The sequence below is a fragment of the Gouania willdenowi genome, chromosome 7 (assembly GCF_900634775.1).
Source record: "Gouania willdenowi chromosome 7, fGouWil2.1, whole genome shotgun sequence".
NCBI classification, from domain to species: Eukaryota; Metazoa; Chordata; class Actinopteri; order Blenniiformes; family Gobiesocidae; genus Gouania; species Gouania willdenowi.
In genome coordinates this window covers 11,036,756-11,063,691 of record NC_041050.1, presented here as the reverse complement: position 1 = coordinate 11,063,691, position 26,936 = coordinate 11,036,756, and the positions used below count along the sequence as shown (strand labels likewise).

General features: G+C 37.9%; 1 protein-coding gene across 1 annotated transcript in view; it reads left to right on the top strand.

Moving 5' to 3' along the window:
• Positions 1–26,278, top strand: part of dvl1a (dishevelled segment polarity protein 1a) — a 52,833-nt gene extending 26,555 nt beyond the window's left edge. The window contains exons 4-15 of the mRNA XM_028452929.1: positions 1,023–1,141; positions 10,658–10,796; positions 11,991–12,084; positions 12,235–12,304; positions 13,358–13,497; positions 13,902–13,978; positions 15,507–15,574; positions 15,696–15,773; positions 16,710–16,844; positions 17,456–17,623; positions 17,704–17,916; positions 25,014–26,278. Of these exons, the coding sequence (XP_028308730.1) occupies positions 1,023–1,141; positions 10,658–10,796; positions 11,991–12,084; positions 12,235–12,304; positions 13,358–13,497; positions 13,902–13,978; positions 15,507–15,574; positions 15,696–15,773; positions 16,710–16,844; positions 17,456–17,623; positions 17,704–17,916; positions 25,014–25,522 (1,810 nt within the window). The 3' untranslated portion in view covers positions 25,523–26,278. The remainder of the gene's footprint in view (positions 1–1,022; positions 1,142–10,657; positions 10,797–11,990; positions 12,085–12,234; positions 12,305–13,357; positions 13,498–13,901; positions 13,979–15,506; positions 15,575–15,695; positions 15,774–16,709; positions 16,845–17,455; positions 17,624–17,703; positions 17,917–25,013) is intronic.
• Positions 26,279–26,936: the final 658 nt, after the last annotated feature.

Sequence of the window (26,936 nt, the reverse complement as noted above, 5' to 3'; positions counted from 1 at the left end):
CTTAACCCGAGCGCCTGAGGCCACAGCTTCTCCAGCTCTCTGACAGAATAACAATTTGCCCTGAAGAAAAAAACCAGACTCCTCCCTTGACCTCAAGAACACAGTTCATCTCATTGCTCATCCCACACCTGATCTTCCCTCCCTAATTTTTTTTTTTTTTCTTGTGCAAATCTGTCGGCCTGTATTTTCTCCCTCTATTTCCCCCAATTGAAGTTCAAGCACCATCTGTGCTTTCAGTAGCTCTCATTAAAAGCAGCATTGTTGAGAAAAGGGCTCCGTTGCAGGAGGATATCTGTTCATTAATGACGGTTAAAACACACCAATAGTGCAAGATAATAGATAAATAAAGGTTTTCTTTTTTTAGACACTGAATGGTTTTAAAGTAGTGCAATGATACTGGTTGTTGTATTCAAGGCAAGGAAAGGTACATTTATTTCTATCGTGAATTTCATTCAAAACATTCAACTGTTTAATAATCAGTCAATCACCTTCGTGCACTTTACACACCTATTTGTAAAATAACAATTTGTTTTCTTTAAATATTGTTTGATTGACATTTCTGTTTTTGTGTACATTTTTGAGTAAAAAAAGCAAATTTCCTTTACCCTGATTTATTTATTAAAGCAATAAAAGGGTAAATCATCCAAGGATATGAATACGTATGATAGGCACTGTATATATATATTTATACATCTGTTGTGCTGTTTTTAAATTTCCAAGCTCCAAGTTTTTATTCTCATTGTTAGTATTGCTGCAAGACAGAGGAACCAAAGCACAAGAATTTTACTCTTGTTTAATTGTACACTGAGACTTATTAATAAAATAATGTTGAGAACATTAAAATCAGCAGTAAACACATTTAAAATAAGCAGCAAAATCATTAAATCAACAATAACATGATTCTAAATCTCCCTCTCAGTCATACGCAGTAGAGAAAGAGTGCCTTTAACTAGAGTATGTGAGTGTCAATCAATGTGTGTGTGTCATTTATGAATCTGACCTTACTTTTTTTGGTGTCTCAGTGCCAACGCAGTGAGCAGTCGGGACGGCCTGGACACGGAGACGGGCACGGAGTCGCTTCTGAGCCACCGCAGAGAGCGCGAGCGTGAGCGTGCACGACGGAGAGCTCGAGAGACAGAGCGTGAGTATTTTAATCTTGTGTATATATGACAAACATCATAAAAAGGTAAATATCCTGCTTTGGGGTTTTTTTTTAAATTATTGCATTACATTACTATCATGGTTAAACCTACGCTCCGTAAGTGAAGCAGCAGATTGAAGGCACATGAGAAAGACTCCCAGGGGATCAAATGGCGCAAAATAAGCTCCGGTTGTCATCATATAACCATCAGTCACAGTGAATTAGTAGACTATGTGTCAAAGTTTCTTAAAATCCCAGGCATTGCTCAATAATCGTTCTTCCTGAAGGGAGATCAGGTTCACAGTTGGTGGTGTTTTTCACTTCCACTCTCCAAATTTGGTAGAATGATTACACCTTGTCAGAAGAATACAGTATCTCAGCAATTCTTCAACTAAGACGGGAGCAATCTGGAGTGTGTATGAACAGGCTTGTCAAAATGTTGATTTTACAAGCTCTCTATTGACTGATTACACATTATTTCTCATAGTTTGTCGCCCTGTGTGGTTTGCTGTTACACACTTTGGGCTTGGGCTGCCCTAATTTAAACATTATTTCTTAGTGACTGATTAGTTTAACAATTAGTCAATTAGTGACATCACTAACTGTTAGTTTGAAGGAGTTCTGTTAAAATATGTGTAAATAGAAAAATGTTGAACATTATTGGGGGGAAGACAAAAATTGTTTTTGGTTTTTAAATTTATATATATATAATGATAATTTAGTTACTGTATAGGAATTGATGGATTGACTTATACATATGGTTATAGATTCCTTAATCATATATATTGTTAGTTCCTGTTGTATATTTTGAGTCATTGAGACACATCTAATGTCAAATCCCACATCCACCAACACATCCCTGTCTGTGCTGTGCTGTAGTCGTACTGATAAATTAAAACCTTTAGTGCAGGTGTATCGAACTGATTTTAGTTCAAGGGCCAAATACGGAGCAGTTTGATCTCAAGTGGGCCACAGACTTTCATGCAGGAAAATGAGTAATTTAAACATTATTGTGCCCTAGTTTGCACTTATACATATACATAAAATACAAAATATGTAAGAAACAGACATTATCAGCCCCAACAGGATCTTCACTTTAAATGCCTTTGATTTTATGACCAATTTCTATTAAATTGAGGGAAATATTATGTAATAATTTGAGGAAAGTGAAAAATGAGTGCAATGACTGCACAGCTGGTGAGAACTTCATCTCGTTTTTATTATTCCCTGCCACAATGTGTGGAAGGGGGATATAGGTTTGAGCTCCGTCTGTCCGAGTTAAAGGCGGCAGCTTTTCTCACAAAGTGTTTAAGATAACCAAATTCGGTGTGTGGCTTCAGGGCATCAATACCTTGATGGAGTTCGAAGATGAGAAGCGCGCAATTGTTTTCTTCGGAGTTATTGCCCTTGTTCCGTTTTTTTGACTTTGTTCAAGGTATCTTCAAAGGGGACAGCTTTTCTCAGAAACCTTTTAAGATAGGATAACCAAATTTGGTGTGTGGCTTCAGGGTATCAATACCTTGATGGAGTTCGAAAATGAGAAGTGTGCAGATATTTCTTTTGGAGTTACTGCCCTTGTGCTGTTTTTTTGAAGATACCTCTGTTTGAGGCTTTAAGATAGTCATTTTATATTCTGATGTGATAATATTTTCTTTATGTATACATCTAAGTTAGATTTAGGACATTTAGGAAAAGGTTGTGAGTTATAATGAGAACCAATCTGGCGAGGGATGTTGATGACTGTCTTCTTGTTATTTATGCATACACAGTGTAAAATGCCAAATAAAGGAAATCTGAATCTGCAATCATGCGATATAAGCAGTGTTAAGTTTCATTTACGCAATGACTCATGTTTTCTTTGTAATTTTGACTTTCTTCAAAGGGCCGGATTTGGCCCCCGAGCCATGAGTTTGACTCGTGCTTTAGTAGCTTTCAGGTGTGCTGCCTAACTACGTTTTATTTGCATTGCATAAACAGTAAAAAATGGTTATATTGGAAAAATGGTTTTGCAGTAAACACATGGGATTTAAGAATTTTGAGGCTCTTGCTGTTAAGCAGATATTTTTAACTAAATGAGTTGCTCTTATGGAAATGCTCACAGTGTGTTTGCACTCAAAGCAAAAATAAAATAAAAAACCCAGCTCTATTCCTCTGCTTCCTCTTTCCCTCTTCACAGCGTGCCAGGCTGTTTGTATCCAGCGCTTCAGGCTCATTAACCAAACGCTCATTATTTATGTGCTGTAATTAGTGTTGAGATAGTGGAGAGAGCTGTCAACGTCTCACAAACTAAAAATGGATCTATCACATTGTGGACATTTGGATTTTTTTCAGGTACTTCTTATGATCACACTCTTGATTTGTAGCCAACTGAACAGTTGTTGTTTAGTGGGACAGAAGTACCACAAAATGGTGTTTTCAATGCACCACTGAGTTCGTCAGCTTTATCACACATTTTTATTTTATGGAGAAAGTCATCAGGCAGTAAAAACATGAGACTCTTTGAAAGACAAACTTCTTTTGAAATCCCTGACTATTATATAACGGATTGATTGATTTTCACTTCTTACAGCAGCAAAAGATAAAAAGTAAAAGCAAAATATACAATATATATTGTATGCAGAAAGGAAAACATTTAACAATATACAATAAACCTATGAAATTATATCAGTATATTTCCAGGTAATATTTAACAGATAAACTTAATAAGGAACGTTAGGACAGATGAATATGATTAACATATGGTAAGTGGAGGTTACCCATTGAATATTTTGCCATTATGATAAAATGTTCTTATTTTTCTAAATAGATTTTATTCAATATAATAATGTTTAATTTGCTAAAATACCAAATTTAAGAGGTATCATATACGGAGAACACAAAGTATTCCTAATACATCATGTGAAAGCAATGGCCAATCTCATCACAAAACCACTTCAATTATTTACATCTTGACTCTTTCACATTAAGACAATATTTTATTCAGGTATTTATTGAAAAATGCACTTTAGCTGTTTTTAGTTATGGAAAAAATATGATCTTTTTGTATTTCAGAGGGTTATGGACACTGCATGGACACTGCCTTAAAAATTACATATTAATCCCAACAAGAGCCCTCAGTGAGCACAAACCTCCTGTTTAGCCATATATTGGCAGTTTTCTGGATCAGTCATCCTGATCATGGTACAATAATCATTCACACTTTAAAGGCTTGGAAGAAATTTGTATCTCCATTAAGTAGGCGCTTAAAATAGGCACCCACTTTTTTTTATTTTGAAAAATCACAATGAAATACGCAATCTGAATGCGGGGTATTTGAGGGACGGACTCAACATAACTAAGTCAAATTTAATAAAGTTTGGTCAGTTACGAACTGAGATATGAATTATTGAAATGTCACCAGTGTTGAGAGATAGGGATTTTTTATCATTAAGACTGATCCAGAATTAGTATATTAATCTGGGTCGTCTCCAAAATTTAATGGAATCTTCCATGGCGTAAGGTTCATCATTGGTTAAAATGTTGTCAAAAATCTGTTCAGTAAGTTTGATCCTGTTAACAGACAAACAGACAAATAAATAAATGCAGATGAAAATATAACCTCCGCCAAAGATTATTTTAAACTGAACTTAAATGGTAAAAATGGTAGACGAGCATGTTAAAGCTTCAGTTTGTAAAATCTGTGATACTGGGAATGGCAACAACCACGTTCCCCACTCCCCTTCCTGTTTCGAATCCACTCGTCTTTCATCAACATCCTAACGCCTAACAGCCTAATGCTGTGATGGCGGTCTTTTCCTGCCGGGACGCCTGTCATTACAGCTTTAGTCAAGCAGCCAATAGTAACGTCCAAAAGAGCTGATGGAGTACTTGGTTTGTAAAAAGATCTCTGATTGGCTGAACGATAAAATCACGGTGCTGGGGTTGAGCGATTTTGGAAAATAATCTTATTGCGATTTTTTTCCTCAATATTGCTATTACGATTTAATATGCGATTATTTTTTTCAAGGACCTCTTGTCATGTATTTTTCACTGAACACAAGCAATAAATCAATCTGTTTCATAATAAACAATTTCAGATTTATTTAAACTTTAAGAAGCTAAAAAAAATACCAAATTTAAAGCACAGATTACAAAAATAAAGCAAACAAATGTGTGGCTTTACCTCTTCAACATATCTAACTAACTTCACGTTTCATGAAACATGTAAACATGTGGACTGAACTTCTTAAACAATCTCTGAACTTAACAGGACAATACAAGACAGGACAAGAAAAAAAAAAAAATTGCACTTTATGATATCGCGATAATATCGCAAATGCAATGAATCGTTTATCGCTTATTTTCTACAGCTTCAATGCAGAGCCAAGAGGTGCAGTGTCCTTTCAGAACACTTTGAATTACATTATGCTTATAGTTAGGGATGTAACGATTAATCGTAAGGCAGTTAAAAATCGATTCATAGGTATCACGGTTGATATCGATTTTCTGAAAATTGAATCGCAGTACTTTTTTTGTTGTCGCTGTGTCCACAAGTGTAGGCGACGGGCGGAGTCTGCTAATACTTTCTTTCTGGCCGCCTTCTACTCTTAAATATGTTAATAAATGATTCTTTACCCCTTAAGCACCGAAAGAATATCTGTAATATTACTTCAATATCTGTAAAAGTCACGTTTTTCTATTAGCTCTGTCTGCTAGCATAGCTTCTCTTCAAGATATCTGCATGCCAACCGACCACTGGGTTACCAGCGCCCTCTGCTGGTCCAAACAAATATGACGTAAATCAGTGTAATCAGGTTTTTTTTTTTTTTTTTTAAAGTCCAATTGTTAAGGCACAAAATACATTTTCAGTTGCACTTTTAAAAGAAAAAGAAATATTATGCAGTTTTACATTGTTTATTATAGAACCAGAATTTATTTTTAGTTAAATTGCATTGTTTTGAATTGTTTATCAAGGAATTCTTTTGACAATGAAAAATAAAAGGAAAATAGTACAGTATTTTCTAGTTTTTTTCCCAAAAAATAAATCGTGAGAGAATCGTATCGTGAACCTAGTATCGTGAATCGAATCGTATCGGGAGTTGAGTGAATCGTTACATCCCTACTTATAGTTGTTATGGACGCCAAAAAAATATCTTTAATACTGCAGCTTTAACTGTGTGTTAATGTGCGTGTGAGGTGGGCTTTCTGATATATCGGTGATCTTTTGCTTCCAGCTTGTACATGTGGACAGAGAAGATGAATGAATTATGAACTGTAAACAGTATCCCTTTGTTGTTGCTGATCTTCTTATTAGGTTCTAGATTGTCAGCCATAATATGGTCAAATCAATAATGCAGTATATTTTTCAGGGTAGTAGCTGAAACCAGAAAGTAATAAATGTGATTTGTTGGCTCTTTGTCAGTGCTATGCTTTAGTTTCTTGCAGCCCGCAGCAGCAGCAGCAGGAATTCCCCAGTCATTTTATCCACGCGCTTCCAATGATTCTGCCTCAGTCCAAACACTGGCTGCTTTACAGTGAATAGTTAAATATTGTAAAGATACCGCTCTGTTTTTTCCCCCTGACTATGTTGCAACTTTTGAGTCTTAATAATGCAACAGTTGAGTTTTTTTAGAAAGGTGAACAGGTGTGAGACCCAGAGGGCAAACATGGCGATATGATGGAACGGGATCTGTTTCATGGCTCCTGGGTTTTTGCTGCTCTGCCTCTTTGTAAAACAAGACTTGAGTGTTGTGTGTGTGTGTGTGTGTTTTTTTTATTGCTGCACACAACTGGAGAACACGTACTGGTAGTTCCCGTTCAAAATCTTATATGCATAAACAATTGCAAACAATGTTAGTTTCATTTATCAAACATGAATCCTTTGGGGGGTTTACTGTACTAACTGAAGATAACATAGTAACTTTTGTTATTATAGAGCAAACGGACCAAATATGACAGCTGATGAGTTGTTCTTGTTTGTACATTACATTTCTATCAAGGTATGATGTTATCAATCAATCAAACTTTATTTATATAGCACCTTTCTTACAAATTCATTTTTAGATCAAAGTGCTTCACAGAAATTTGCTAATGTGATTGACAAAAGTAAAACATTATTTTAAAAAAAAATGTTTAGAGGCTTATGCACTCAGAAGTAATTTAATAAAATTATTAAAAAAGATGATACAAATATGAAAGAGTCAAAGATTACATAAAACGTTAACATTAGCATAAAAACATTTAAAATAAGAACAATAAAAATAGAAAAATCATATTGCAATACATAAAAAGCCAGAATGAATATTTTTTTTTTTTTTTTTAAATGTATTTAGAGTGTTTTTAAAATGGGATTTAAACAGTATTTTAATTTTAAAAGTATTTTTAGGCTTTACTTGAATTTGTGTTGTTTCTATGGCTGGGCCAAAACTCAATATTTTTTCTCAAAATGGCGATACACAATATAAATATTGATCATTTGAATTCAAATGAAGTCTGACCAGAAAGACAATTCAGAGTTTCATTTGCTGAAGCCAGACAGGCACATTTATTAACAAACCATTGCAGAATATGTGCCACTTTAGTCTTTTTTTCATCTAATGGACAGCACATGTGAGTGAGTTCTGTAGTGTGACTTGTTTAGTGGTAGGTCTGGGTTAGGATGCACTCAGAAATCCATCTAACTGTGTTTTCATGCTGTTCTGAAAAGAAGCAAAAGCAGCGACTCAATCAATCTCAATCAATCTTTTATTTGTATAGCGCCAAATCATAACCAATGGTATCTCAAGACACTTTACAGTAGAGCAGTCTTAAGGACGGACTCTTCATTTTATGGATACACACATATGCATATATACGTATATGCACATACATATGTATCCCACACCCAACATGAATTCTCCTAAATACTCCTAAAAGAAGTATTTTTATTCAGAATAAGCTATAAAATAAAACAAACTAAAAACCCACTTATTTTGTATTGCATTTTTAAAATATTTTTCCTGCTGTTTTTACTGTTTCAATATGCTGTTTTTACTGTTTTTATATATACTTTGAGATTATTATTATTATAGGCAATACTGTAATTTTTCTATATTACATAAAATAGAAAACTCAAGATACTGTATCTTCAATCTCAATATGTCACCCAGCCCTAGTTGTTTCCATATATGGTATATCTTACTTTACTGGTCTATTATTATCCTTACATGGAAAGGTTTATGTCATATCATCTTTTAGCAATAATTCCATTTAAATGTTTCCTCTATCCCAAAGAAGGACAAGGTTAGAGCAGATGTAGCTCAGCTGAAATGTTGTTTTTGTTTCTATCAGCATTAACACGAAGCTGAAAAGCCGCTGTGAACTCCCATCTGTCATGAAAAAAACAAACAAAATATGATCATGTTGATGGATGGATGGGATATTGGAGAAAGTGTTTTGGTAGTTGATAACCTGATAGTGTTTTCACCTGAGTGAGAGTGATTAGAGTGTCACACATCCTCTGTTTTGGTGGAAGCTAGTAGTGTGTGGTCTGTTGGAAACAGATTAAGTGTCCAACAGTTTGTCCTGGGGTGGGGTAGAGGCTGGTGGTGGGTGTGGAGGAGAGGGAGGGGGGGCAATACTCCCTCCTTCACTCTGAGCTCACTCACTCTGTGCGTCGGATGGAGAGACGGGGCAGGCTGTGGTGAGAGCGATTGTTTTGGTGTTTTATATAAAGAGAGGCAAATAGGTTGGACTGATGCAGAGTAAGTTTAGCTGAAATATTTAATTTTTGTTGTTATAAAGAGATATTTAGATATTTTGTGCTGAGCGTGTTGGGCTGAGGTGCAGTTTATTACTACTGAATGAAATATGAATGTTTCCTTTGTCAAAATGGCTGTATTAATCCCTATTTAATCATATCTATGATAATGCTGCACTATTGTGTCATAGCAATGATTTCATAATGCTCATTGTCAACTATGGCCATGCTTATTTGTTTTTGTCGCTACATCTGTTGTAGATAAGCTGTGAAGCCCACTCCCACTAAGTGAAGACTGAGTGGGAGACGTCAAAGATGTTCTGCACTTCTTTGTAGTGTAGGAAAGAATAACGTTTGAGTAGATCCTGACAGTTGGAGTGTTTATGTGCAGCAGCGGTGGCTCAGTTTTCCAAAGAGCACCTTGTGGGCGGAGTCAGCAATGGGAACCGTGACAATGCTGGAATGTTTTTCTCGCTCCCGGCGAACGCAGTGGCCGTCGTGCTCACTTCAGCTTTTGAGACCATTCCAACCACTGCGCTGCTATCCCGAGACAGCGCCTCCTCATTGGCTGTGTATGTATGGAGATGATTGGACAAAGGTTACAGAAATATGTGCAATAGAGCTATACTGAAAAAATTCTACTTCTGAATTCATGATTTTTCTTTAACATTACACTAACATCTAAGAGTTTTGAATTGTTATGTTTATAACAAGGTCTCTGAATGAGTATCTTTCTGGAATATCCAAAACAATGTCTCTTCTGTTATTGAGTAACTCCTGGGCTCTATTCCAAGTCAAGCTGGATCATCATGTCACGAAAGAAATCCAGATCTGGACTGATATGAATTTCTTCAATTAATCAAAGCTACAGTATGTTGAACCGAGCAAGGCGTGTGCACTAGGGCTGTAGTCAACCAAGGAAATGGTTGGTCGACCAAAAAAAAAAAAAAATGTAGAATGAATGAGCAGGTGCAGAGGAGGATGAGGCTTTTTGTGGTGCCGATTTGCTTTCAAACACAGATCATTTATGATATGAACCTTATTCAAGCTTTGACCAGAACCCAACAAAGCAAAAGTGAAACCTACAGGTCCATCAGACTTTAGGTATTTATATCCATGCCCGACCTGAAACCGTCAATTAAAACCTATTTTTTCCTCATACAAATGACATATTTACGTTTGTTTTAGTGGTAAGCATTGCTTTTATTAACTCATTCAGTGCCAGCCATTTTCAGATTTTCTACCCCCCTCAGTGCCAGCCGTTTTTGAGCATTTTGACTGATTTTAAAGACCCACAGAATATTTTCTACTATGACTATCTGAAATCTGACACCAAAAAAAGAAATCTGACACCAGATTCTGAAAGATTGAAGCCTCTACTTCCATCAAAAAAATTATTTGTTTCTGGCTCGTTTTGTTCTTTTGTAATCAGCCGTTAAATGTCATAAATCAGCTGTAAAATACACTAAAATATATTATCTATCACCATTTCTTTTTCATCTCTTGGTTAACTTGTTAGGCTTTCTTATCCATAAAAATATAGGTTTTTCTGTGCTTTTTTGTGTCAGTATAACCCTCGATTTAATCGTTTTTTTTAATGATGAAATTATTCTCATGAGAACTGACAGGAAGAGGGAAAAGGTGATAGGTTTGTGCCGTATTCAGTGTCTGAGGATCATTAAACATGAGAACTGACTCATTTTTTATCACTGTTTTCTTTTATTCTCTCTCTCTCTCTCTCTCTCTCTCACTCTCTCTCTCTCTCTCTCTCTCTCTCTCTCTCTCTCTCTCTCTCTCAGTCCCTCGTATCAACGGTCATTCTAAATCCGAGCGCACTGCCAGGGACTCAGCCATGGGTTACGACAGTGCTTCTGTGATGAGCAGCGAGCTGGAGTCCAGCTCATTTGTTGACAGTGAAGAAGACGAAGATGCAAGCAGGTAACTTCCCTCCTCTATAATATATATTATTTCCACAATGTATAAACATAAAATCCTGGTTATGGAGAGCAGGTTAACTGCCTGGAACAGGCAGACTTGCAAAACATGCCATACAGAAAAAACTAAATAAATATTTAGTACATTAATATCATGATAAATAAACCTTAGACTTAAAATAATAATTGGTAAACGCTGTGGTGAGGGTACACTGCCTACCAGCCAGGATTTATTTATGTATACATGCCATACAACAGCAGATAGGAAGGATGGTGCCTGTTCAGAGGAAATTAGGATTATGATAGTCTTTAAACAGATATGGAGTCTTTCACCTCTCTAAAGCACAGAAATCTTAGCATAGAACAGTGGTTCTTAACCTTTTCAGCTCGTGACCCCCAAAATAAAGGTGCCAGAGACCGGGTACCCCCACTGTACCTGACGGTAGTTTAAAACACACATGAACATTGAAGAACAGTCGTGGAGACAGGGCCATCTATAAGAGGGAATAAAAGGGAGGCTTTTTGGGGCCCATCCATAAAGTCAGCAAAATTATGATCCATTATTATAAATCTGTGATAACCACATTTATTTATTTATCTGAATAATGTCCACTGTTATCCAGGAGGTTTAGCATTATTTGTATCATTGTATATAGTCATCTTAAAGATGTAAATCCTTGTTTAATCAGAATTAAAATGTGTTAAAAGTGACAAAAAAAGGTGGAAAAGATGGTGAAATGGGATTTTGCATGGGCAAATCATAAATGTGGTTTAGCATGAAATGTGGTGTAAAGAGGTTAAAAGTGACAATAATGGGTCAACATATGACATTAGGTGGGAAAAGTGGTGGAAAGGGTTTATAAAATGTGGATTGTAATTTGTGATTTGAAGTGACAGAGATGCGAGTAATGTAGCAAAAATGTATTAAAAGGAGCAAAAATTAAGTGTTCAAAATAGGCTAAAATATGGTGTAGTTTCAGAAACAGGGTAAAAAATAAGCAAAAATGGGCCCAAATTGTTCAGAAAATATGCTTAGTGTCTTAAAGGCATCTGGCGACCTCCTACCAGTGAAGTTTTCTGAGACAGCAGTTAACTATTTCATTTCAGCTCTTCTGTTCTTAGTTAGAAAAAAATGCTTATTTGCACACATCACCTTTTTTATTTCTCTTCCATCCCTCCTTCTCCTTCTCCATCTCAGACTCAGCAGTTCCACAGAACAGAGTTCTTCATCACAACTGATGCGCAGACACAAGCGACGCAGACGGAGGCACAAAGTGGCCAAGATAGATCGGGTGAGTACATCTAAGACACGGCGTCACTGCCACAACAGTAATTGACCCTGACGCTGAGTATTGGAGACAAATGAGAGTGTGGATGAATATAGAATTTGTGCCACCTCAGTTTACGCCTGTGCTCATTCTTACCTGCCCATTGTTTTCCAGTCTTCATCCTTCAGCAGCATCACAGACTCAACCATGAGCCTCAACATTATTACCGTCACGCTCAACATGGGTAAATGCTCAACACACACACACACACACACCCCTGGATCCATTAGAAGTGAATTCCCAGAATAAATAAGCAGATGATCCCAGGATAATTGTAATTGCATAGTTGATAATAATTACAATTATGATGTAATTGTAATTGAAAAGATCAATTGTTGTTGTACTCGGGCCAATGCTATTGCTAGGCTAATGCTATTGCTTGGCTTATGTTATTGCTAGGCTAATGTTAATGCTAGGTTTGTGTTAATGGTAGGTTAGTGCTAATGCTAGGTTAGTGTTATTGTTAGGTTAATTCTAATGTTCGGCTAATGCTATTGTTAATGTTAGATTAGTGTTAATGCTAGCCTAATGCTAATGCTAGGTTAGTGTTGATGATAGGCTAATGCTATTGCTAAACTATTGTTAATGCTAGGTTAGTATTAATGCTAGGATAATGGCAATGCTAGGTTAGGGAGCATTAATGCTAGGTTAATGCTAATGCTATGTTAGTGCTAGTTCTTGGGTAATGCAAGGTTTGTGCTAATGCTATTGTTAGGCTAATGCTAAGTTTGTGCTAATGCTAGCTAATGCTAATTCTAAGCTAATGCATTTATGATTGTGTTGTTGCTGTGTATATTTTCATGGATAAGAAGAGTATAAAACAAATTGGATGATAGATAATGTGTCTGTGTATTTTAAAGCTGATTTAAGACATGGGTCAAAACTGATTTGTTATCATAAGACATGCTAACAGAAAGCTAACACAAGAGGAAGGTTATGTTTCATGGGATGATTCAATAATTGCACTTAATTAATTGAACTTCAGTAATTGAGAACAGAATTGTAATTGACTTTCAGGGGATAAATAATCATTGTAATTTTTTTGCAATTGGAAAAAATTATGGTCATCGTAATCATAATTGAGTTGTAATTGAACATGGATTATTGAAGACAGAATTGTAATTGAAAAATGCAATTGACCTCAAACCTGGATGATGCAGATGGTCGTAATATTAGGATTGATCACTTTAAGCCTAAATAAAGAAATATTGTTATTACTCTCACTGTCCTTTTACAGAAAAGTACAACTTTCTTGGCATCAGTATTGTTGGTCAGAGTAATGACCGAGGAGACGGAGGGATTTACATCGGCTCCATCATGAAGGGAGGAGCTGTAGCTGCTGATGGAAGGATCGAACCAGGAGACATGCTACTACAGGTACTTGTTCATTATTATGTGCCATAGTTATTGTTTAAATCTGTATTTTTGTTGCTCATTGTCTGTCATTTCATTGTAACTTTAACAAATCACAAATGACAGATACAACTAAATTGCTCTGTGCTGTTCTGTAGCCTGTTAAGATGTTTAATAACCACCTTTTAGGATTTTATTCTCTCTTTTTTTCTCATTCCTCTGTAATCCTCTGTCGCTGTAGATTTGCAGCTCCTTTTCCATCCTCTTCCTCTTTAATCACAGCACGCTAAACACTGACGCTTGCTTTAAAACAACTGTTTTTAGTATCTCTTAGAGAGCAGTTTATTGTGTGCGTATAGAGGTGAGTGGATTATAAAACTGCAAGGACACCAAACAATGTGATGTGTTTATGTTGCTTTTCAACAAAGGTGAATGACGTCAACTTTGAGAACATGAGCAATGACGACGCGGTGAGAATCCTGAGAGAGATTGTCTCCAAAACTGGGTAGGAACATTAAGGTCTCTCTCATTAGTTATTATATGTATTTTAAAAACACTGTTTAGTCGCTTTATAGCAATGCGTGCAAAAAGCTTCAGCAGCAAAATCAGGTTATTTGTTAGTTTTATCAATGTGAAGCAAAATGATGGAACGGTCCACGAGTGCTTAGCCTGAAAGCTTCATTAGGAATAACCTGGTTAAAAAGAAATGATACGTCTTTATACTGACGTGTATTTAAAGCGGACAGACTTTGATTACATTGTACAATGCTTTACAAAATGTATTTTGTCCTAGAACATTTTATGTTCGTTTTGAAAGAGCCAGTGAACAGATCAAGTGATATTATTATGTTATATTTGATTTGTTTGTAACTAAGAGTCATTATATACAGTAAATCATGTTAGCCTGTATTTTGTCCAGTCCTGCTATTATTTTAAATCTAATATTATATTATATTATTATCTAATTCAGTGATTCTCAACTGGTGGGTCGGGACCCAAAAGTGGGTCGTGGACAGCTGGTCAAAAATAAAAAAATACTTAATGTCTCTCATGTTGGTTTGGACTTGTCTTTTATTTTGAAAGAAACTTTTCTTTTGACAGGCCTGCTGTGAAATGCTTGTTGCACAGGCAAATATATAGATTTATGTTTTAAAAAAAAAAGATTATATGGATTAATAAGATTAAATTTGGCTGTTTGAATTCTTAAAAAAGTGGGTCACGATTTAATGACGGTGGCAAAATTGGGTCGCAGGGTTAGACCAGTTAAGAACCGCTGATCTAATTATTATCATCATCATTTATAGCAGCAACACTTTTTCTACCGGACGAAGACAAATAACGCTTTTTAATCTATAAGCAGTGATTAATATCTTAATGAGGCCTTTTTTATTTAATGGTGAATGTTAATTAAAAAAAACTTAATTAATATATGTATTAATGTCATCACACTGAAGCTGCTTGTAATAAGCAGTAATTGAGGATGTAAAAGGCATTACTATCAATTACACAGTATTCTTAATGTCAATAAACATAATTATTGTTGACAAGTAATTGATTTCTATAATAAGTCCTTATTAAGAGGCCGCACCTGATTATAAAGTGTTACCAAATTAAGTTGGTATAATATATATAGCATATTCTTTTAATTTATTAAATTTAACATTAATCAAGCCAGATAAGTGTTAATATAAAGCTTAATTAATATATGTATATATGTTATTATCACGCTGAAGCTGCTTGTAATAAGCAGTAATTATATGTTAATGAGGATTTAATAGCCATTATAAGCCATTACAGTTAATATCCATTACCCAAGTATTATTAATGTCTATGAACATACCATTAATGCTCTTATGTAGTTGCATTTTTTAACAAGTCCTTATTAAGAGATTAATTACTGCTTATTACAAGCACCTTATTATAAAGTGTTACCAATTTAAGTTAGTGTTGCTTTCTATTGATTACCTTATTTCTCTTAAATAAGATCAAATGTTATATTAGCTGTTATTGATTTATTGATTTGTACTTTTCAGTCCTATTAGTCTTACTGTTGCCAAATGTTGGGATCCCTCACCAAGAAGCTACTTCACAATACCTCGTGGTGAGAAAAACACTCACATGTTTCATATCATGTCTGATGATCTTATTTTTTAAATATTTTTTTTATGTTAGCAGCAGAACTGATGTTGTGCTGTTAATAAATTGTGTTTCATGTTGTTCAGCTGAGCCTGTCCGACCCATCGACCCTGCAGCCTGGATCTCACACACTACAGCGCTGACAGGACCTTACCCACACTACGGTACACGCAGACAATTATACATTTCCATTTAAAACAACAAAACAGTCACAATTTTATGAGGTATTACATTTTATTGGTATTCAAGCTTTGACTCGGTTGCGTACTCAGAGCTAGATTGCCTCGGGACCGCACGCGTACGGGTGCAAAATCACATGACAGCGAATGTTCTGGCGCTAAAACAGACGAGAAGAAAACAAAAATGGGAGATAGACGACTGTTGGCCGCAGACAGCATTAGCCGTTGATCGCATCTTTCTGGGGTCCACCAGCAACAGGTGAGCTAGCCAACACAGCATTAACCGCGACCTCTGCTTCATTGTCTGCTGACATAAGGGTGGCTATGGGCGGCACGACAACGCTGTGTGCAGAGGTTATCTGGTGTCTCAACACAGCAGTGAATCACCACTCATTGAACTCAAACAAAGGCATTTCTGATATTTTGAAGTCAAAACTGAATGTGAGGCAGCTTGTCTCTGTCAGTATGGATGGTCCCTATGTTAATTCGCCAAATTTGTCAAAGAGCTGATGGACACAGAGAAGCTAATGGAAAGCAAATCACACAATCTCAGCCACATATTTTACATTTTGATCATGTTGTAATAAGTTCTTGTTTTCTGCCAGTTGGCCTTTGAATAAGTGTTGTTGCTTGTTGTGACCTGAGGGGAATGTCAATAAACCTGCTATAGTTTAATTTATTCTTTCAAGTTGTATTCCTTCTCAGCTTACATGATATCTGTTAAATAGCAAACTACAACTGGTAAAGATGTGTTGCTAACGGCTTAAAGTAACGACAAGGTTTCCATTTTTTGAAAGGTTTTTTTTTTTTTTTTAAAAGTCTTAAAAAGGTATTGAAATTAACCTCAGGATCCCTGCATATACCCTGAACAAGAACAATTTACAGTAATTACAGTTTGTTGCTATGTTCTGCTTTCTTCAGAGTTTGACGACTTGCCACTGTCTGCAAGTAAGACTGACATGGCGACCATTGTGAAGGTCATGCAGCTGCCAGACTCCGGCCTAGAAATCCAAGACAGGATGTGGCTTAAGATCACAATTGCCAATGCGGTAATAGGTGAGGAAAACGTAACAAAGCCAAACCTAATGATACCCTGTGGAGATGGACTTAGGTCTGGACTTACAGTACATGCAGTTTGTAGTTAGAGATTGCTGCTAATCGCCAGCTATTACATCTGAAAATGAAGGTGTAGAAATATCAAACAGAAATGTAAGATTTTTCTGCATTTTAATTAGTCACAAACTCAGTTACATCCCCAGTGAGCTTGAAAAATAGAAATACTTTATCATTACTGTGATAAAATATGTCATTTCACAGTTTATGTAATTTTTGTGAATTTTTGAAGAAGAATAGTCACAATTTCAACCTTTTTCAATAAAGGTTAGGTTTTTTACCTATTATGTTAGATTGTTCTTGCTATGGAGGGGCTGAACATTTTCCATTCTTAAAAGGGGGGTACAACAGAAAAAGTTTAAGAACCACTGCTATAGAATATATATTATTCTCTGTAGGTATATGTATAATTTTATTCCTTTTTATTGATACTGGAGATGGTACAAAAATACATTTCATTTGAATTTTGAACCTTAAACCTTGAAATTGTTTAGCGTAATTAGCAGTTAGCAACTTCATGCGTGTTTGTGTGTGTATGTGTGTGTGTGTGTCAGGTGCTGATGTGGTGGACTGGCTTTACTCCAGAGTCGAGGGCTTCAAGGATCGACGCGATGCAAGGAAGTACGCGAGCAGTCTACTGAAGCACGGCTACCTGAGACACACCGTCAACAAGATCACCTTCTCTGAACAATGTTACTACACGTTTGGGGACCTGTGCCAAAGTACACACACTTTTCACACTTTCACAGTGATTTGTGGGTAAAATGTTTGCTTTAACAACTCCTGCTTCCTTTTTATCAAGATATGGCGTCTCTCAATTTAAACGAGGGGTCTAGCGGCGGGGGCTCGGAGCAGGACACGTTGGCACCACTACCTCCTCCCAGCAACCCCTGGCCTTTGGGGGGACAGCCATTCCCATATCCTTTCCCCTCGGCCCCACCAATTTTCCCACCGGGCTATTCGGACCCGTGCCACAGTTTCCACAGTGGGAGCGCCGGCAGTCAGCACAGTGAGGGTAAGCACAACAAGACTGGCCAGACAGACTTTTACTAATTGTTTCCACCTTTTATTAATTCAGCTAATTATTAACCCAAGTATCTCTAGCCCTAGCATTGCTAGCTTTCTTAGGGAAACATAACATTGGTTTGCTTTAAAATCAACTTATTTAAGTTGTTTATTCTAATTTATTCTCAATAAATGCATCCTGTATCGTCAAGGTCAATCATGAGCATCATGAGTCAATCAGCGGACATCTCTGCAGTACTGGGTGTGTACGTTAAACCAATTAAACTCTGATTATTACTGTTAATCAATCAGCAGCTTGAAACAATCAGTCATTCGTCTTCATCTGTTCGTGGAAGATTATTATTTTGTTTTAAAGTGTGATGGTGATGCATGGATTTTCATATGTGGACTGAAAGAGGAGAGAGAAGAGGGTTCATACAGTAGCAGATGGTTTTCATCGGGACACTGTTTACTATTTTGATCACATAGAGCAGATTATATCCAGCATATGTACGTGTCTGAGCAGTCGTAACGTTGTGACCCTGTTGGTGGGGTTGAATTACACTCTAGAGCAAAATCTTAAGACGAGGGGAAAATGCTGAGTACATTAATGTTGCACTGGTTGGCCCTCATTGATCAACCTTGCGTGAAAACAGGTGCAAATCCCAGTGCACTTATGGTTGTATGACAGGACCAACATGTGATTTATGAAACATTCGTATCTGACCAATCCCATCGTACAGATGGTAGGGTGTTGATAAATGTGGCAGCTGAATTTGATCATCATTAACGTGTTACACCCTTAAAGATTCCTGTTTGGAGGCCCCGCCCACTGAGGTCAAACAAACTCTGCCAAGAAAAGAAAGGAAATCTTCAGTTCTGAGGTGGAGCAAAACAAAGATGTACTTTTTGACTGTGTTGAAAGCTGGATTGAAAGGTGTTATTTTTCCGAATTCCTATGTTTGCAGCATTTTGCTGTTTGTCCCTGTCAACCACTGTATAAAGGCGCGTATAGGTGACGTTTGCCGCCCTGTGCGTGCTGCATACAACTTCACAGCAGAGATTCCTGAGAGTCACATGGAAATATACCGTTTATATCAGCATCAGTTGTCCGAACACTTTAGGTAATGAATAACACATTAGAAAAAATAAAAATAGCAAAACCCTTAAAGATACCTTAAAAAAGAGTAAATGTTGTTCCTTTTATTTTGCCTTTAGCCAATTTCACCTTTAATTCATCACATTACTGATTAAATACTGCATCACATTTGCAGAAGTTTAAGATTAGGTTTAGGATTAGAGTTTACCAGCTGGTTTGTCAGGTATTCCGTGGAAGGAAAAATCATAGATTTTAAAACATTAACCTTTTTTCAAACATACTGCACTTCACAGTCACACTGCTAGCGATCAGACATTGATGCCGAACGCATTCAGTCTTTGTTTGAGATGACGTCACTTCAACACAGACACCGGTCCGTTCACCCATTCAACCATGGAGTAGAAGCTGTGTGTGACCACCTGGAGCTGTATGACACAGCCTTTATAACTGGGACCAGACTAGGAAGGATTAGGCGTGGAGGAGAATCAGCGAGGAGCCAGTAGTAGCAGGTAAAAGTTCTCTCCGTAGTTTTCATCTTTGAAAGTCAACACTGAGCTAGGTTAGCATTAGCCGCTAATTACACCAGCTTTTTTCACTGGTGGTTTATGTTTATGAGAAGAGAAAAAGGAGCACAGCTCCTCGCTTCAGCAGGCAGTGAAACTCACCGAGTTCAATGTGTCACTGGTGGGTGAACGCAGCATTAGCCAATCAGGACGCAGAACACAATGCGAGTTCATACACTGTAAAAAAAAATGCATCCAAAATTGCACTGTAAAAAAATTCGAGGTCCGAGTCCGGAAAGGCAAACCGTGATATAGCGAGTGACTACTGTAATTCGTTTTAATAATCCGTTTTTGTGTCTACTTATGCTTAGATAACAGCTGAGGTTAGTTTAATATTTTTTTTCAGACTCACATTTTGCTGTGCTGAACCACAAATCCTCACAATCAGATTCACGTACACAACCTCAGACTCGACGTGAGATCTGATTGTAGCGTGCACTCGTGTCAAAATTTATAAATACCAAAGTTTTCATGAATTTGATCGAACGCAGTTGATAAATGAGATCCATTGATCGTAAACAGGATCCATGAACAGCTTTCAAGTAAGAGAAAGAAGTGAGACAATAAACAAGAGTTGGAAATTGAGGCTGTTCGTCTCAATAATTATTTTACTTTTATGTGATTTTTTAAAAAGGTAACACTGTCAAAACGACGTAGTTGCAAAGGCAAAACCTAGTTATCTTCCCCCGTGCTAAGTAAACTCTGTTTTCACAAATTTGATGTGCCAGCAGAAAAAAAATCTCCAAATTATGATTGTTGGAACATTTCATTGTAAGGCAGTTCCAGTCCAACTGGTGACCAATTTTGAGCCAACATTAAATGAAACCAATTCATTTACCATCAGTCCCTGTAATCAGAGGTGCAAAAATCAATCACAAGTCAACTCAGTTACCATTTTGACCAAGACATTGCTACAGTCAGGTTCAGGTGTGTCCAGGCCAAGATGTATTTCTGGAGATGATGCAAGAACAGAATAATGGTGCTAAACATCAGTTGACAGGTGCCACAGCACACCTCTAGCTTTGATAAGTTAGTGCTCTTTCCTCCACATCATCATGGCATGTGGTTATAAGGGTTTGGCTGATCAGTGTGTGTGTGTGACTATTATTATTTCCTCTCATTCATCCAGACATTGTCTTAGTTTTGCTTTGTTTATGTTCCTGATGATTTCAGAGACATCCTTTGGTTCTTTCTCTCATAGTGGATATGTATTTATGTATGTGCTTGCTTGGGTGCATGTGTGCATACAGGAGCACTTTGTCTCCCACACTTCAGCAGTAGAACTTAGGAGTATGGTAGGAGGCGGGCTGGGTTTGTGGAGCAGGAAAGGTCAGTGTGTGTAATCCTGTTGTTCCTCTGTTTTTGCTGGGCAACGGTAGACTGAAGGAGGAGGTAGTCCCAGGACTCTGGGGGAACCGGTAAGCCTGCTCACCCCCTCTCCTCCTCTACCGCTCTCTCCTTTCACTCTTTCCGTCATAAACACTCAGTCTTCTTTCTGTCTTCAACGTTCTCTGCCGATCATACTGTAGCTTAAAGGCCTTTTTAATTTATTTTTTTTTTAATTTAAACTCCACCCATCTTGTGTCTGTGCCTCTGTTTATGTGTATCTTGTGTGTGGCTCTCCCTATCTGCACCTCTAGGCATGTGTTTGTCAGTTTGGGAGGAGGTGCATGATGCAGGCTCATCAGTCCCAGGCTTGTGCTATCATTTCCTCAATAGGGGGCAGTCACGCACCACTTTACCCAGTACTGTTGGGCTCAATGCAAAGGGTGGAACGTTTGATTTTGTAACTGTGGTATACCTTCATCAGAATATCATCAGTAAAGAGGTGATTATTGCAACACAACAAAAGGTTCTTCCCTAATATCCACAACAGTCTGATGCAGGTGTTTCACGTTTACATTTACAAACTGTGAATGTTTCTGTGTTTTAGGAATCATACATGAAGCCCATAATGTTACTTGCTGCAGGAAAACTGGTGGGGGGTGAAATCTACGAGATAATCATGTTTGTCCTTGACTCTTTGCTAGATTGCAAATGTCTAGTCACATCAAAGCACAGTTTATTCAACAAACATGAAGGAATTGAACCTGCTTCACTAAGCTGTTGTTTAATGTGTGACCTTTTAGCCTGGTTTTATTTATTCATAGTCTCTATGTGCCCAGGTTAGTCCCATTGAGATGAAAGGATCTCCCGTACAGGGAAAACCTGAGCTAAAGGGCAACAACACAGTTACAACAAAAGCACCTAGTGAGCGCAAACCTCCACCAAGCGCTAAATATTCTTTTTGGCAGATATTGACATTTATCTGGATCAGTGATCCTGATCATGGTACCATGATCACAGGGTTCTCGCCAGTGCTGTTAAGCGTAGGGACTGCATACAGTGTGTTTCAACCAGCGTAGGGGGCGTTTCTGTTGCGTTTTTCTTTTTTAATCGGTACCGTCGTAATAATTGTTGCACACTTGGACACAAAAGGGACTTCCAGGTAGTGTTGTGTTCAAGACCGCACTATCCGAGACCAAGACTTGCCCGAGACCAGAATGCACCGAGACCAAGACAAGACCAAGACTTTCGGGAGCCGAGACCGAGTCAAGACCAAGACCGAGACAAGCCGAGACCAAGACCAAGACCAAGACCATAAGCATTTTTTTTTCAATTTAAAAAAATATATAAACAAATAAAATTATGACAAGGTTCAACAGTTAAATAACATCTCTCTTTAATTTTAGTTTATTTTAAATACATTTGACGGACAAAAAAGGTGCCTGCAAAAAATTAACTAAAATATTAAAACTACTACTGCTACTGATAAATTCACAATTATTCTACATATTTGAAAACAAGATTTTTATGTCAGCTGAATGTACAGCAAGTGTTTAAAAGCATTTCTGCCAAGAAATAATGATTCTTGATTCTGATTCTTTGAGTTGTTCAGGTTTAACAGGTCACAGATTTCATAAGATAATTTTTTAGTTTGAAAAAGCCTTTACACAGGTTATTTTTATTAATTCACTTAGTTGATATAGTTTAATTTGGTTGCTGTAATGTAACTAGGATATTCAATTAACAAAGGTTTCCAACTGTAACTGTAAAAGTGAAACTTTCTGAAATAAAACTACAAACAAGTTGTCATCAGTGTAAAAAACATAGAGCTACAGGTAGATGTGAAACTAAATAAAACAAACAAACCCTGGAACAGTCATGTGACAAATTAATCAATTGTTCTTGTTGAGAATTATTATTATTATTCTGGAAACAGAAACTATAAAAATTAATTATATTGTGAACCTGTTTATATTGTGGGGAACATATTGTATACATACATGTAATTGGAGTCTAAAGACACAAAAAAAAACACCACTTTAAAAGATAATAGACTAATATAAGACCTCTTTACAGTTATTTGACTCATTCTGTGATGCGCGGCGATGACGCGCTGGTGACGACATAATCCAAGATGGCGGCGGCCCGGACTACAGCCGATATTATGTAATAAAGCCTTAAAAGACATGGATATAATGAAAAGAGTGGATGGACAGATGCATAAACATGCAGACTTTCACACGGACACACAAGATCTTATTAAACACACACGGACTTATTAAACACACACGGACCTCAGTAAACACGGTAAAAGGAACAGGCTTCACCGCTCGGCTGGCACTAGGACCCAGAAGCAGAGTAAGTGCGTCACCTATCCATCCTTCACAGGCTGTAATATCATCAGTTTATCATTTTACCAGTTATTAGAGCTACTGTCTTTACCAGGGAGATAATATTTATTACTGGTGATTGTTTTCTGGAGTTTTACTGGGATTTTTACCGGTGATTAGTTCATATCTCCCTTCTGCTCCGCGGTCCAAACTGACACCGCAGCCACACACACACACACACACACACACACACACACACACACACACACACACACACACACACACACACACACACACACACACAGTCACATTAAGGAAGGTTGCGGTCATTATACGGGGTGGATTAAATAATGACTAAAGGATTGTTTTATCCCGTTCTTCTCCGTGTTATTATCACATTATAAAAAAGGTTAAAAATAGCAGGAATTAGTGCTGGTCTCGAACGGTCTTGACGGAAAATCCCGAGTCCGGGCAGCCCGAGTCCAAGACAAGACCGAGTCAAAATGCTTCAGAGACCGAGACAAGACCAAGACCTTTAAAATTTGGTCTCGAGACCGGTCTCGAGACCAAGACCGGTCTTGACCACCCCAACACTACTTCCAGGCGTCTCTCTTTTCTGCTTGGTAACCTTGATGAAGCGGCTCGTCATGCATGTTTGTTTATAACTCGCAATGGATCATTCTACATGCGAGCACAAATTCAGGATTCAAGAGACAGTGGCTTCAATCGGGTCTGACGGGTTTGGTCCGTGTTCTGTTGGGCTCAGGTGAGGTCTTTTATTGGCCCGATTAAAACTACTGTGTGCATCCTTCGCTTTGTAACCCATTATCACCATCCAATATAAACAGTGTGTCTTTGAATCATTTTTTAAATAAAATGTTATTTCTTGTCTATACAATGTCTGTGAGTATTTATTAGCAGAGGATCTATACCAAGCATGAGTAACTCTGTAACTACATTCATCATGACCCTTCACCAATTCAATAAATAGCTTTTGGCTTTAAAGTGAGGCAGTAACAAAGTTTTAAAAACAACCACTTTAGCTTTACTTCATAACATTTGGCCTTCAGAGAGTTATACATTTCCAAATTTTCTGGGGGGGATGCGTCCGGACCCTCTTACAACACTCGAGCCGGCGGCGCTCACTCACGCACCTTGCGATCCCCTTACGCTGTGAAAAATTCCTGGTGAGAACCCTAGATCATTTACAATTCAAAGGCTTGTAAGTCATTTCCAACACATGACTGTGCTGTTTTATGCTCACAACAGAAAGTGAAATGGACATGTGACATGTAATGTGCAAAGTCACCAGCAGGATGTGTCGTAGTACTAGCTCAAGCAGCTGAACATAGGGATTCATTAAAAAATGGTTAAACTGATCCAGATTTGGGATATTCATCCGAATCATTCCCAAGATACTCCCTGAACATATCATCAAAATATGTCCATTGTTTGTTTTAGTTAGATTGTTCACAGACAAATAAATAAAATATTACCAGAAAAATCATAATGTCCTTGGCAGAGGTAATGAAAACAATACACAATTAACAAGAATAAAATACTTGCACACAGTCATGATAGACTGCAGATATTTATCCAGGGCTTCAAACTCTGTCCCTGTTTTTTGGTTGAATTTCAGATTTTGATTCTCGTCATTGGGAGCTTGAAACCCAAATGTTTTCTTGCCTGGTTCAGTCTGTACTTTGTTCGCATCGACTCACTGTGCATCAGAGAGCAAAGATAATATTCCATGCCTCAACTGAACTCAAGTGGTATTTTATTTCCCCAGGAAGTCGAAGCAGTGGATCCAACCCCAGTGCAGGCAAAGGTAGACGCTCATCCCCACAGGAGAAGCCTCAAAGGTCAACGTGCAGTGAATCAGAGCAAGGCCTGCGGGGAGGAAGGCGAGGTGATAGATCCACCAGCCAAATGAGTCACCACAGCCACGCCATCTCCAGTCAGAGCCACGCCCGATCCAGTCTCAGTCACAGGAGCCACTCTCTGTCCCAGAAGAACGCCCCCTCCTTCACCTACAAACACATCCCCCTCCCCCAGCCGGGGCCGGGCTCCTGTGGCCAGAGCGAGCGAAGCCACGCCTCCTCCTACGGCCCCCCAGGTCTGCCCCCTCCTTATTGTTTGGCACATTTGGCCCCCAAGACCTCAGTCAGCAGTAGCACGCCCCCTGGAGCGCCTCCCGGGAGGGAGTTAGCTTTGATTCCTCCGGAGCTCACCGCCAGTCGCCAGTCCTTCCAGCACGCTATGGGCAACCCCTGTGAGTTCTTTGTTGACATCATGTGACAGGACAGTGCCTTTAAATCTCAGTGAGCACAAGTAACTCGCCCTAAACTCCTTCTTGCTCCTTTCTTTTTTCCTCTGAGTCTTTTTACGCTTTCTACGAGAATGTAGACACGGAGCCGCGCGGGTCCTTTCCACGTTGCTCTACCGTCCGTCCATCAGTCTCTCTGAGGACGGACCGGAGCCAGTCGTCTCACACTCGAGCTCAGTTCCTCGTTTCGTGTGTGTACAGTTTGTTAAGTGGTAATTTGTGTGGTGATTTCTTCCGGTTACCACTCATCTGTTCCTAGGAGTGCGTAACCTCAAACCTTGGACTTTTTTTTCTGTTCTGCTGAACCTTTCTGCTGACTGGGCCTGGATCTCAATCCCCCAGACCCAGACTGACGACTACAACCCCAACACTTTGAAAACTTTACCTGGGAATGCGACTGGATAATTTTTTGTTAAGTAGTGGTTTTGTTTATTCAGACAAGGTTTTTCAGGAAACTTCAAAGGAACCATCAAAGCCGATCTGATGAAGACTGGCAGCTGACAGTCATAACATGTCAGGAGATAAGATTTTTCTGAAAAACCTTGTCTGAATTAACAAAATGTTTATCTCCTGACATGTTACGACTGTCAGCTGCCAGTGACATACTTTAAAAAAAAAAGACAAAATGAATCTCACTGGAATTATTACACAGAAGTCAAGTGAAACTTCAAAGGAACCATCAAAGGCGATTTGACGAAGACTGGCAGTTGACAGTTGAAACATGTCGGGAGACAAAATCTTTCTGAAAAACCTTGTCTGAATAAACAAAACCTCAACTTAACATACTATTCAAAAAGACAAAATGAATCTCGCTGGAACTATTTTTTAATGTTTGTGTTTTAATGAAACTCTCACAACAAAACCCTTCCCCACCCCCCATTTCTTTAACGCTGTGGCTCAACCTTTACCTTTGTTTAGGTCTTACCAGCCATCGACTAAAACGCTAACCTCAAATAGTTTGGGATTTTCTTGACAAGGGAAGCCCTGTAACTACCTTTTTAAAAGCGACGTGTTGCATGACTGTCTCAGCTGCTTTAAAGTAATTTTATTAAAAACCTTTAGTTTGGAGCGTTGCCATGTGATGGGCGAGGACGTTACCTATTGCCAATGTTTTAAAGGTGGAAACCGTACACTGGATGATTTTTTTTTTGTTTATGTGATGTTATTTATGTGGTCATGTTGCATTGATAGTGTCATATTTTGTCTACGATGGTTGACTGACAGACAATCAGGCATCATACATATACATCCATGCATTTGTGAACCAGTGGTCTCCTTCCACTGCTTTAGCTGTGTCATGTTAAATGTATCATATCCTCGTCTGTGATCAAACCTTGACATTAAATAGCACATTAGTTCTAATGTGTTAAAGTGAATAAATCTACA